This window comes from Condylura cristata, unplaced genomic scaffold (genome assembly GCF_000260355.1).
Source record: "Condylura cristata isolate star-nosed mole 26May11 unplaced genomic scaffold, ConCri1.0 scaffold00024, whole genome shotgun sequence".
Lineage (NCBI taxonomy): Eukaryota > Metazoa > Chordata > Mammalia > Eulipotyphla > Talpidae > Condylura > Condylura cristata.
The window spans coordinates 23153046-23166119 of record NW_004567125.1 but is presented as its reverse complement, the minus strand read 5'-3'; the positions used below and the strand labels follow the sequence as shown (position 1 = coordinate 23166119).

General features: G+C 48.8%; 1 protein-coding gene across 1 annotated transcript in view; it reads right to left on the bottom strand.

The window, feature by feature from the left end:
• The window catches only part of LHX4 (LIM homeobox 4), a 43091-nt gene extending 32330 nt beyond the window's left edge, over positions 1–10761 (bottom strand). The window contains exon 1 of the mRNA XM_004688534.1: positions 10437–10761. Coding sequence (XP_004688591.1) covers positions 10437–10512 — 76 coding nt within the window. The 5' untranslated portion in view covers positions 10513–10761. The remainder of the gene's footprint in view (positions 1–10436) is intronic.
• Positions 10762–13074: the final 2313 nt, after the last annotated feature.

Here is a 13074-nt window from a genome sequence, read left to right as displayed (position 1 = left end):
CCCTCAGCAGTGTACTTCCTAGATCTGCCTCTTCTGCTCCCCACTCTGTCTCTGGTGAATCCTCTCACCCTCCACATCTCTGGCCTGTATCCCAGTTCTGTATGAATAAATAAATAAATATTAAAAAAAGATTCAGGAAAGATTTCTGGCATATTCTTTCCTTTACAGAATAAGGACAAATTTGCCATGAGTTCCTTCTCCATATCTGAATGGAAGATGAGTTTACTAACTCCCTGACCTTATTTCACTTTTGCTATAATATATTCAAACAAGAATGGCTTAGGTACCAATTAATATTTAAAGTTTCTGGTATATTTCTTGGAGACATTTAAATGCCCAAAGGAAAAATGACGTTTCTTATTTGATAATGGCTAAAAATTCTTTGCCTGTAGCTTTATGTACTTCATCATCAAAGAAGCATATAAAGCCCAAACATAATGTCCCACACTTCAGGAACTGAGATGCCCCAGCTTATTTTTCTGGGTGAGTCGTCAGAAAATGTTTTCCATTTTATGTTCCTAAATTTCTCCATTGGTGAAGTATCACAAAGCTGGGAAGTAGAAAAGATCAAAAGGTCTGATGTGATCTGTGGTAATCAAATTGCCCACTTCCCTCTGTTGATATATAATAAATATTGTGTATTTTTATTCTCCACTCACGTCTCTTCATTTCCAAGAAACTGCTCTCAAGGAATCAGGGGCCACCGTGAAACCTTCAGAGATGGTTTGTGCTTGTTTGTTTGATCGATTTTAATTCTTTGAAAAATGATGTTTTCTATCTCTTTGGTCACAGAAGATCAACAGGGTGAGGGAAATTTTTTCACCAAAGAGACTAAAACTAGAACCAATACACTTGACAATGACTTCTTAAATATATTGTGGAGAAATGAATTAGAATTTCAGATATTTCTGTTGGACTCATACTGATGGCTACTTTAATGCTTTTTAAACTAAGTGATTCTATGCTGATAAGAATAGTGCTCATTTAATTATGCCCTGAAATCAGAATAATATTTTATAAAATTGGGACTTTGTATATGACCTTGCTTTTGGTCTTTGTTTGTTTGTTTTTGTTTTTGTTTTTTTGTCTTAGATCAAAAGAGTTTCTCTGTTTGTTTTTTAAGCATGGATTTTGAAGCTTAATGCCCAGGTTAAGATTTTCTTGCTTCTTTCAGGGTTTGGGAGCCTGGCTTTGTAGAAGACATTCCCGAGTTACCTTTTTGCAGGCTTTACAACATCCCTGTCCATTTGGTCATCTCCTTGGGACACCCAGGAACACCCCAATCATCCTAGGCAGCTCTAGCTGCTTAATGGGACGAGATCCAGGTCTCTGAGTACATTAAGATTGCCAGCACCCTGAACTTCAAGTTCATTTACAAGTTTATTTACTCTTCCCTGAGACCCAGTGAAATGTGAACAAATACACTGAAAAGGGTTTCCCTAGGGGTATAGGGCTGGGGTCAACCTGGGGCTTGAATTTCTTTTTCTCTAAGAAAATCTTCTCTAAAATAATCTCCAGATTCTGGGGTTCCAGATCTAAGCTTCAATGAGTGTTGCAAAAGCTACCACTATCTGGTGGCTTTCTCCCCAAAATCTTTTTGCTGGTGATTTGATAAATGGAGGAAAGAAGTAAAGAAGTTTTTTTTTTAATTAGGTTTATTGAAGGTAAAATTGGTTTATATCATTGTATCTGTTTCAAGGGAGGTTCAAACCATGCCCACCATCTTTGATATCAGTTAAAAGTAATATTTGGAAACACTTGTATGTTTTAAAAAACATTTAACTTTGTGTTAACTTCGCATTAATATTTAACTTAGTGTGTTAACAAATCTAAAGGAGTAGCTAACTACAGTTTTCTGGATGCCTATATAGACTTGAAATATGCAAATATTTTTCATGGAATTCTCCATTCCTTCCCAACATATGGGGTAAAAACTAGTCAATGGTAAACATTACCCCTCTATGAGTAATAAAAAAAGATGGCTTTTAAAAAAAAAAAGATGGTTTTTAAAAGGCAGATTGGGGAAACACTGGTGGGGCTAATTTAGTCTGGGGGATTCCTAATTCTGAAGTATATCCATGTAAGGACAAATTCATACCCAAATTCTAGAATATCTATGTCTAATAATTTTAACAGTGTTGTAGTTAAATTAAAATTAAGCTAGTTAAAAGCTCCGTTTACTGAATGCATATTTCAAAAATAAAACTTTCCAATTCAAAGTCACCACCATTACCACTGAAAATAAAATCTTGTTTTCTGAATGCAACTCCCCTTTTGAGTTACACGAGAATGGTGATCTAGGGAACTGAGGACTAACGTATCAGTGCAGGGAGAACTGTCTCACACAAGCCTGAGCCCCAGGATGGTATTACTCGATAAATCCTAACTAGAAGTGCTTCCCCTCCTGGCAATTCATTTGCTATTTACCATTTACCTATTTAAAACAATTTACTTTACTGAATAATTTATAGCTTCTTTTTTTATATTCCTTCTTATTCAAAACCATTATATCTTAAGATACCAAACATAATTTCCCAAAATATTTTATAAATATCTATTGGCTAGATTTTTACCACCTAGTAGGATTTGTCTCATAAATAACATAGTTGAAATACAAAATTTCAATATTTAGCCTTTGAAACTTAAGAAGAAGAGTTACATTGAATACCCTGGTGTTGTGTGTTCAGTGTGACACTTGACCACTAAACACAGACAGCTGGACCAGCCACAAAAATATTGGAAACGTCTAGTAAAAAAAAAAAACTGGTATCACATTTTACGTAAATTATAGTTTCTCTTATATTCACATATTTTCAAAGCATATCAATCTGCACATCTTATCTAATTTCTAGTTTTTTCCTAATTTGTCTTGACAAATGACCAACAACTACGAAAAGGTCAGACAACCCTTATATCAGAAATGGCCATGCGTGATGTAGATGGTTCCCCCACCACTTCCCCTCCAGGCCCCAACCCCTTAGATTTTTGTTTCATTTGATGAGTTGGGGTCCCTTGAACATCTCCTTTGTTCTTTTTCTGCGCTGGCAGCTCAGAAATAGTAACCTCTTCAATAGAAGATTAAATTCGCACGTAACCTATCGATAATTTCGATGTTGCCAATTTAAGATTGAATTTGGGTAACATTTTCATGTACTGACTTCCATAGTAAATAAAACACACAGTATAAATGTGTATGTGAAAGGATAGGGTTATCTTCTAGACTGCATATGGGCACAGAATAAGTATTCTTCAGTAGTCTCTGTAATTGCAAATAAAACAGAAAATCACAAACAAATCTAAGTCTATGGCAATGCTGTCACCCCATCTATTTGCACTCCATTTTCACATTTAATCCTTGCTCAGTTTCCACAATGTGTTTTTCTGATGTCTCATTCTGTAACCATATTCCATATGTTTGGCAACTTCTCCCTCATAAAAAGAAACTTTCAATTAATTTGGCTGCAAGTTTTGTCTCTATTAAGCTACTTCCAGAACTAATCCTTATCCCCCTAACATTATAATTAAAGCAAAGTATGCTTTAAAGACATTCGGGGGCGAGGTACCATAGTAAAACTTCTTGTAGCTAGAACCAGACTAACCACAATATGATGGAGGGGAGAGGGAAGCAGGGAGAGCTGAGAAAAGAAATGCACCAAAATAACAACAAGAGTTAAGACTTGCCTCCCAAGACGATTTCAGCCCATCATTAATGGTTAACCCAAAGTACTTGCTCCAAGGGAGAATCAATTTCAATTTTGCCAATTAAACCCAACCTGTCCACCTACTTTCTACATCAGTGCCTCAAAATGGTTGATTTGTGCTCCGTTTTGGTCAGGTCTCCTATAAAATTGAGGATTAAAGAAGGTAAAACCTCACAGCACATCCATTTTTAGTTGATTTCTTCTCATCACAAACAATAGCCTAGTTGGAGAGGACCGCTTCTGTCCTGGACCCAGAAACTGCCCTTCCCTCTCAGGGCTCCTAGGAGGAGGGTGGGTAGTCATATAGATACTCAATCCTCAACAAAACCCCTGTGCCGAGAATTCAGACAGAAAACCATATACCTCTCTGCATAAAGAGGCACAAAGGAATGAGAAAACTAAAACAGGAAAGGCAATAGAGGGGATGAAAGGAAGAAGAAAAAGAAGAGGGGCATTTAAGCCATGGTGGAATTTGCCAAAAGCAGTAGACCTGTTTTGCTCAGGTTGGTCTTAAGGGTATTCCAGGAAGGTGGAAAAGGCAGAAATTCATTACAAAAGTAAAATTTCACACACACACACAGCCATCTCCAAATCCAGGAAGTCAAGCAAACTGTGGCTTCAGTCTGTCTCCAACCCTGGATTTCCCAAAATGGGTAATAATACACCCTTCCTCCTTTCATCAACTAAACTGGCTTCAAGCCTCTATGCATTCCAAAGTGTCTCAGCTCTAATCCTGATAAATTTCCTTAATTACAAGAAATGACACAAGGTCCTTCCATCCACTCCACAAGCTCTTCAAATTGGAGACTAGTTTCCCAGTTACCAAATATCCACCATTCCTGGTCAAAACCAGAAAGGCTCAAAGGAGATTTCTCAAAAACATAACAGAAAGAAGTTAGCTCCTCTTAATTACTTTTCCATCCTTGGACACTGCAGGTGCAACCCAACCTCCCCTCCCTCCACGGCACCCGGGCATGAGCGCCTCTCTGGGTTCGGTCTGCTAATGCCGTGCTAAGTAATCACTAATTGACTGTAGCACAGGGAAAGAAAGGGCACAAAATCCGAGGCAAATGGGAAGTTAGGACAATGGAAATATTTAGGACTTGAGGCTGTCTACACCTGGTCAGCGGGGTCATCAGGTCACTGTTCAGAATACAATAGGCCCGTGGGCTATGTTTTGTCTACTCAATGGAAAGAAATTGCTTTACCGGTTTCTCCGCCTCCCTCCACCCCGACCTCACCTCTCAGAGGACTGCATTTGTTAAAAACTCGACCTTGGTATTTGCAGTCAGGTAGGCGGTCTCCAAGACGTCTTGAGGGCTCACGTCGCTCTAATCCCCCCGCATTCAAGCCTACATTCTTGCATTAACCCGCTTTGGTTTGGGTGTGTCAAGGAGGGACCCGCAGCTCTGGTCTTCCTCCCTTTAACTTCCTGCCGCACCGGGCTTTATCCTGCCCGGGCTTTGCTAATGATTTCTCTCCTTTCTAATTAGTTTCACCCTTCAGATTACTTTAAAATGTATTGGCCCTGCCGTCTAAGAAAAAGCTTAAAAAAAAAACAAAACCCACCTGGGATGAGGCCAACCTCTGAGCGCACGGGGTGAAGCCCCCCGGCTCTGCCCCGGCCCGCTTCCTCTTGGACGGGTGCAACGCGCGCCACTTGGTCTTTCCAGACGCGCAGCGTCACCCCCTCTTCACTGGGTCGAATTCTTTTATACCGTTAGCCTCCCCGGCATGGACTTCGTTTCTCTCGCGTCTGACCCCGCGAAGCTTTCATCAAGGTCCGCTAAGCGCGGGGAGCAGAACCCGCAGCGAGGTTGCAAGCGGGGCGCGGAGCAGGAACACGCTGGCTGCCACCCGGCTCTGTGAAAGAGGAGCCACTCCCCGAAGGGAAGGGCCGCGTTCCAAAGGTTAAAAAGTCACCGAAAGGCTCATGCCGCCGGCGTTGGGGGTTAGTTTTGTCACCCCAAATGCACAGCCGGCAACTGGGCACTGGGGGGAGACTAAAGCGGGCTTCCCGTCTGTCGGGCGTCTGTCGGCCCTCGAACTTGCGGCGCGTCTGCCGGCGGAAAAAGTCTCTCCATCCCTCCAAAGCCGCAGAAAAGGGGTTGGCCAACTTCCCCCGGCTCGGGGCCTCTCAGGTGAAGCAGCTGGGGAAAGGACCCGTGAGGTGGCTGAAGGCACCCTGCCAAGGCGCGGGAAGGCCGACGGCGGTGCCCGGGGAACACTGCGGCTGCTCATCCCCTGCCTCCTTTTCAGCCGCGACCTCTGTGGGAGACCGTGCGCGCACCACCCGCTCTCCAAAAGGCAGCTCTATCCCCTGCACCTGCCTCCGCGGGCAATCTCTCAAAAACCCGGGGGCACTCATGGAACCCGCGCCCGGGATCGTGCAGCGCCAGCCGCTCAGCAGCAAACGCTGGCAATCAATTCCTCGTTAGTTCCGTAGGCCACCCAGGCCGGCGTCCCGGGCCCCGCTCCGCGAGGTCACGCAGGTCGCTGCCCCGACCTGAGGACTCCCCTCCCGCCCACCTCAGCCTGGCGCTGATTTTCTGAAAGCTGGAACGGCGACCAAGCAAGGAAACAACTGAGTTAGGTCCTGCTCTCTCGTCTCAGCCCCGGCTCCCATCTCCCCTGGACCCTGGGGACCACTCAGTGTAGACCTTCGCCCCTTAGCCGCTTCGCCTGCCTGCTCCCGGTCGGGGTTAAGTCGTTCCTTTGGCGCCCTGAGCTCGCTGGTGCTACGACTTCCTGAGTTTCCCAGCGGTCCTTGCTGCCCTCTCAGACCCAGGCAACGGAACAGAACCGGGGCACCACGCGCATGCCACCGCTCAGTCGCTGCCCTGAAGAGAGGCACTACCGAGGTCAACTGTTTATCCATATTCTCTTCTGGAAGGTGCGCAGCTCTGGCCCCAGGTTCAGCAGGGATCTTGTGTTTAGGAAGTTCAAATTCCCAAGCGTTGGGATCCCATTCTACTGTCTGGGACTTTAAAAGTTGGTTGGAAACTGAAAATATTTTGTGACTTGGGAAGATTTGCAGTGCCAGGATTGCTATGAGAATACAATATAACCCCCCCCCCCCGCCGCCGGAAATAAAAAAGAAAAAAGAATTTTTCCCCACTTAACCAGAAAAGGCAAGAACTTAACCAGAAAAGGCAGGAATGGAAAAAAGAGCAAAATGCAGGCCAGAGTTTGAGAGAACTCCAGTCACCTCTGAAAATTAATCTATTCCACCTGCTAACAAATAGCTTGCAAGAAAGACAATAATGTCAGGGGGGAATTCTGGACGAATTTGGTGCTGGGAAGAAGTCCTTCATTCAGATCCGACCAAATACGAGATTAAATAGAGACAATAATTTAGGAGGCAGAGAAGAGACCTGAGACATCCCAGGTTACTCCCCCATTCCTCCCACCTGGGTTGACTGGCTCTCCAGCCAGCATTTTCAGGGGACCTGAGGTCTTTGTCCTTTCCCTGCATTCCCAGGGAGACTCCATGGGCAGTGAGAGCAAAGCATGCAAAGTCATGCTTTTATGTCCTTCCCAAAAGTCCTCAACTTTTCTGAATGATCTTGGCCGATATGAGGGGCTAGCAGTATCCAGATGTGTGAGGGGCTCCTGAATTCCAGAAGGAGAGAGACTTGGGAACACTGTTCATGCCAAAGGTGGTGCCTGAGAGGATCTGAGTGTTCCTATAGTCCCAAGGGAGCAGAGGGCATGACCCAGACTCAGGCAGGTTATGCCCAAAACAATAGAGAAAGAGGCCGAGTCCCTAAATTATGGGCTATTAGCCTGGTGCCTCTAATTTAGGATGATGTCCCTTTCTAATTCTATACAAGCCAGAAAGCCACTTACATCTTTAACGGGGTACTTGGGCCATGGGGGGCATGACCTAAGTAGCCTCCTGCAAACAGAGCACCCCCACTACCCAGAGCCAAAAGCTCTGTAACCAATGACTAGAGAGGCAGGATGGGGTGCTGCCAGGCCAACACTTGAGATAGCTCCCAGTTTCCTTCCACCAGATGTTCCCTAATCTGCTGCCACAGCTTGTCCTGAGAAGTCTGAGATGGGCTTGGGGCAGGTCTGGTTGCCCAGAGGCTATCGGAGCATGAAGGCGGTACAAGTCCCACAAACTGTTTTTTTCACTGTGCTGCAGGAGAAGGGCAGGCAGCCACATTAAGGAATTGCCTGCCCAGGAGTGAGCAGTGGCAGGAGGAAGGGGGTATAGTGTAAGGAAGAGGACAGCAAAGAGAAAGAAATGATTACATCATTTGGTAAGTTTTCCCTGAAGGGAATGCCCCTCACCCACTCCGGAATAAAAGAATATTCTGACCACCACTGGAAGCAAACTGGATTAAAACTGTCTAGAATGCCCTTCTAGAAGGCAAGGCATCAGAGGCACTGAAGGTGGGGGAGCCCTAGACCTGTGCCTACAAGAGATTGAGTTGTGGTGTCTTGGGGTGAAGATATAGAACTTGCTTGTGTTTTGGGGGTGAGAGGAGAAAAGCAAACAAATCTTCCACTTGGCAGGTTGGAAGGACCCCTGTGGGACAGCTTTGCTATTGTCTTCTGGGGTACCCCTCCTTCCTCCCTGAGACACAAAGTATGTTTCCCACCCCCATCCTGACTTTTTAGTTCCATGACCACAAAAGAGCAGCTTGTAGCTCAGTGCCCAGTACCAGCAACTGAATGCCAGATGTGCCGGAGGGGGGTCAGGTACAATCCACATGCTCTTAAAGGTTAGAAAAAAAAAAAAAAAAAAGCAATATTCCAAAGTCTTCAGGGTAGGGTCCTTCAGTTTTGACCAGTTCCTCGCTTCAACCAATGCCACAGAACAGGTCAAGACAAAAGGAAAGTCTTGCCTTGCTGGGCCTCCTTGGAATGAGAGTTCTTTTTCTACCTCATTAATTTTTCTACAGTTAGAACCCAGACTCAGCCCTGGCTGACTATAAACAGGCTTTTAGGAAATGGAGTTTCTGATGATGAAATCAAAATTGTCTCTAGTAAGAGCAACAAAAAGTAAGTCAATTTGACAGTGTGTTGGGCATCCCCAGAAAAACTGTCAGAATAGAGCCCACTTGCTGCTGTCCGTGTTTCCAGGCCACCTTCTGACCACAGCTGTTAAAGCACAGACATGCTGGGCAACAGGAACGATAGTCACACATGCAGCAGGGTCACTCACAAAACTAGATCAGCTGAAGGACTTGGGGGTACTGTGCCAGGGCTTGTGTTTCTGTTCCTACAGGGGCGGAGAACCCACTCTCTTGCTACCTATGGGGGGACAGCGACAGTAAGGTGGGGCAGTGAACCCTCAACACCTTTTGCAGACACAAATAGTTGGCAATAAACTCTCCAAGGTCTGGCACAGACGTGGAACTGTTTGTCAACACTTGACAGAAAGAAACACAAAGGATAACTGTAGGTTATAGTCAAGGAACAACCTAAATAGCTTGGGATGGGGGGGGGGGTCTGCCTTCTCAGAAACTCTGAGGGAAGCTTGGGATACGGGCTCACCAACCTGCCTTGAGGTGTAGCTGGGGCAGAAATCTTGCCAGGAAGAACCCGGGCGCAGGAGGGCGCTCGTGCTCCCGAGTAGTAGGTAGGAGCCATCAGTGGGTGATCCTTAAAATAAATATAAAGGCTAAAACTACCTCTAGACTAAAAAGGCGCGAGCAGAAACACAGCCCTTGGCAAGCGAAATGAGGGATTCCTCCTGGATGACAGAGGCATTCCGCGCAGCGCGCGAACCTGCAAGCCTGCAAGCAGACTTCCACAGCGGCCGCCCCCTCGGCGACGTCGGGTACCTAATCCTCCTCCGCACAGATCCTGCCTCTCAGATTGTCGGCTACGGAATGAAAAAACGGAGACAGAGTCCCTCTGGGAAAATCCCTGCGCACGCACACTCATGCATACACACACGCACACACACACAGACTTGGGGATAAACAGTGAGCTCCTGCCACCTTATTAATTTTGGGCTCGGGAAGAAAGCCCGTGGGCGAGCAACCCACCAGTCACTCCCCTTCCGAGTCCGACCCATTCTGAGAGCCTGTCTCTGCGTGCGCAAAAGCTGTACCGGAGTTTACAACTTCGGCGCGCTGTTTCTCCCTCCCCTGCATTCCTCGGCTGGCTGGAATATGGCGAGTGGACTCTCACTCGGAGCAGGCAGTCCCCGGCAGCTCAAGCGGCGGGCGCCGTGGGCAGCTTCCACTGCGGACGCACCAGGCGCGCACGCACGGCGCTGGGATCCAGCGGTGGCCTGGGCTTCCCCGCCGCCAACCCCGGAGGCGGGGGACGCGCTCTCCAACTTCCCGCCAGCTGGGGTGAAGTTGCACTAGCGGTACTAGGAGCTTTGACCGCGGCGCAAGGTGATTTGAGGGGAGACCACCCCGCCGACAGGCCTGGCCTTCAGCTCGTTCTCCAAGTGCCCCCAAATAACACTCTCTCCAATGCTCCTAGAAAATCCATGGGCAGGGGATGCGGAGTTTGGTACCCCAGGTTCGCCACGAACATGATCGGGGGGGCTTTCACTTTTGGCTCCAAAAGCCAAGATCCAGGCCCTTTAACGCACTCTTGCGGGTGCCCCTGCCCTGTGATCGCCTCTGCTCCCGGGCAGTCGGTCCCTCGCTCCGCCCGCCCCTCCAGTCCAGGCTGCGCGCAGCGTCCGGCCCGCCCGCACCGGCCAAGGCTGCTAGCCGTCTTGTTATCAAATTAAATCAGAGAGAAAGGGGGATGTCTTACGTTGCATCGGAACACCAAGCATCTCCGGGAGCCCCTTGACAGCCCCCTCCGCGGGGACAGCTGCGCTCTGCATCATCTCCGAGCGAGAGCCAGCGAGTCGCAGTGTACGGCGGTCTCTCGCTCACTCGCTCAAGCTGGATTCAGAAATTTGAAAATAATAATGAAAACCCAACCAGGCCGCCAGAGTCACGGTGGCCACTGGAGTCTCGGTAGCAGCCGGACCCTCCGCTTCTCCTGGAGGATTCCACAGGCTGGTTGTCCCCCTCCCCCCGCCAGTCCTCAGTCTGTTTCAAATCCCTTTGATCTCGCTCTCCGGGGTTGGTGCACATCCCGGGTTGAGGAGACGCTGTTGCTGCAGCTCTGGCTTTTTTCCCCTCCTCCTTCCCCCGCCCGCTTCTCTCTCCCTCCCCCTCCACCCTTCGCGTGCCGGCCGCCCGGGAGGCCGCGGTCACCCAGGCATTTTGATTCATTCACACTGCAGGAGCGGCCGTGACGTCGCTTTCCGCAGGGAGGCCCGCCCTTCAGCCAATCTCCCCTCCACCCGGCAACGGACGGACGACCCCGGCCGGAGTAGGGGTCCCCGCACCCCAAGTGAGGCCGCTGGGGCAGGAGGGCGGGGCCGCAGAGAGTGGGGCGTGGCCTCGGGCTGCACAGCCCCCTCTCCCCAGCCCCCAAGCCCTGGGCGCTGGCAGGCGTCCTGGGTATAAATACTGCGGCTGACTCGGCCGCGGCAGCAGGTGGTCTGGGACGGCGGCGCTTGGGTCTCTCGGGCTGCTGTGGGTGTCTAGGGGGCTCAAGCCAGGGCTGACGGCTCGTGTTTCCCCCTCCCCTCCCTTCTGTCCAAGGAAGGGGGCAGGGTGAGCCGGACCCCGCGAAGGCCCGGGCCTCGCGGCGGAGTCTCCCCGCGCGCTCCCGGTCCCGGGCTTCTCTTCGCCGGACAGAGTGCGCTCCGTAACCAAATGACTCCATCCTTCTCGTCGTCCTCCTCCACCTCCGCCTTTTTTCTAGCCAATTCCTTTCCCGCCGGCGCTTCCCAGCCCTTACTCTCTCTCCCCCGCGTCTGGCTGAGGCTGGGCCAGGGACAGCCCGTACTCGGCCCGGAACACGCGAGTCACGCAGCGGGCGGCTGCAGGCTGTTTGAGGCGGCCGGGGGCTGTGAGCAGAGGTAGCGGGGCTCGGGACCCCAGCGCGCGCCCCCGCACGACGCGGCCTGCCGCCCTGAGTCTCTGCTTCTCGGCCTCGTCGGGGCTCAGCGCCTCTGGGCGGGCGCCCAGCTGGAGCGTGCCCGGAGTCCCCAGAGACCGCTCCGCCCGGCCCGCTGCTGCCGCGGGCGCTTTGAATAATTCCCGACCTTGTGCGCGCTGGACTGCGGCGCGCACGCGGAACCCCCTGGACTCAGAGACCCGCCTGTGCTGCTTCTTGGTATTTAACGCACACACGCACGCACACACTTAAATTCTCAGTGCAAATTCCTGGAGGAAATCAAAAGGTAGACCGAACGCAGGAACGAGGTCTCGGCGGAGGCTCTCTAGCACTCCATTAGATACCTCCATTGGCACCGCCCGACTGCAGGCGCGGGGTCCCCCATTCCCTCTGCCACCGTACCCCTCGCGGCTGTCGGGTCCCTACCTCGCAACTCCCCCATCCTGAATTTCGCTCCAGAGCTGTAAACAGATAGGAACTTCCAGTCTCGAGCGGTCGGGCTCCGTTGGGAAGGGGGACTGGGTGCCCTCTGCAGCTTTCTAGAGTCCCCGTTCTTTCTCCTGGCGTTATTCCCAAACTGGGGACACCAAGCTTGGTGAGGGAGAGTGTGTTTGGGGAGAAGGGGAGAATAATGTGGCCGTCCACACTTAGAATTTGTCTTCAATGAGAACACAATTCCTTGTAAGTGGTCTGGCACTAGGTTGGCATCTTCTCTTCTCATCTGTTTGCCTGCGAGGTGACTCCAGTGCGCAAAAAAAGCAAAGAACTCGGGGACATCGTCAGTGTTTACCAAGTGTTTTTCCCAGAAATATAACTAGTGAACAAACACAAGGAAATGCCAGCCTTAATAACAATAAAAGTCATGCAAAACAGCATGGTACATACCTTACTTTTTGCTCTATCTCTCTCTCTCTGGTTTTTTTTTTTGGTCTGTTAAATGACCATGGGTTGGGGTGGGGGGTGGGGGGTGTAGAATTCATCTTCTGATGGAGATGCTTTGAAACTGGTACTTTCACAGACATTGCTGGTTTGTGTATAAACTCTTAAATCCGTTTGGAAAGCAAGTTGGCAATATGTATCAAACCCATACATTTTCATGCCCTTTAACTCACGTGACTCCACTTTTCTCTTCCACGGAAACCATCTAAAATTCAAAAACAAGTTTCATACATGAAGACGCTTATATTTTGAAGGGGAAATAAGCTAAATATCCAACAAAGGTACAGTGGTTTAGTGAAGCATATTAAATTTGCTTGATCATATGTTAAACAATTACTGAAACTAATTATGAAGCCAGGCAATACAGGAGTGCTTGTGAAATGCTATTTTTTTTCCAAAAAAGGATGCAACCTTATATGATTATAAATATGTGAAAATGTTATTCAAAGATAAAAGTGGTGATAATACCCACTGTGACTAGGGCATAGGGGAATTA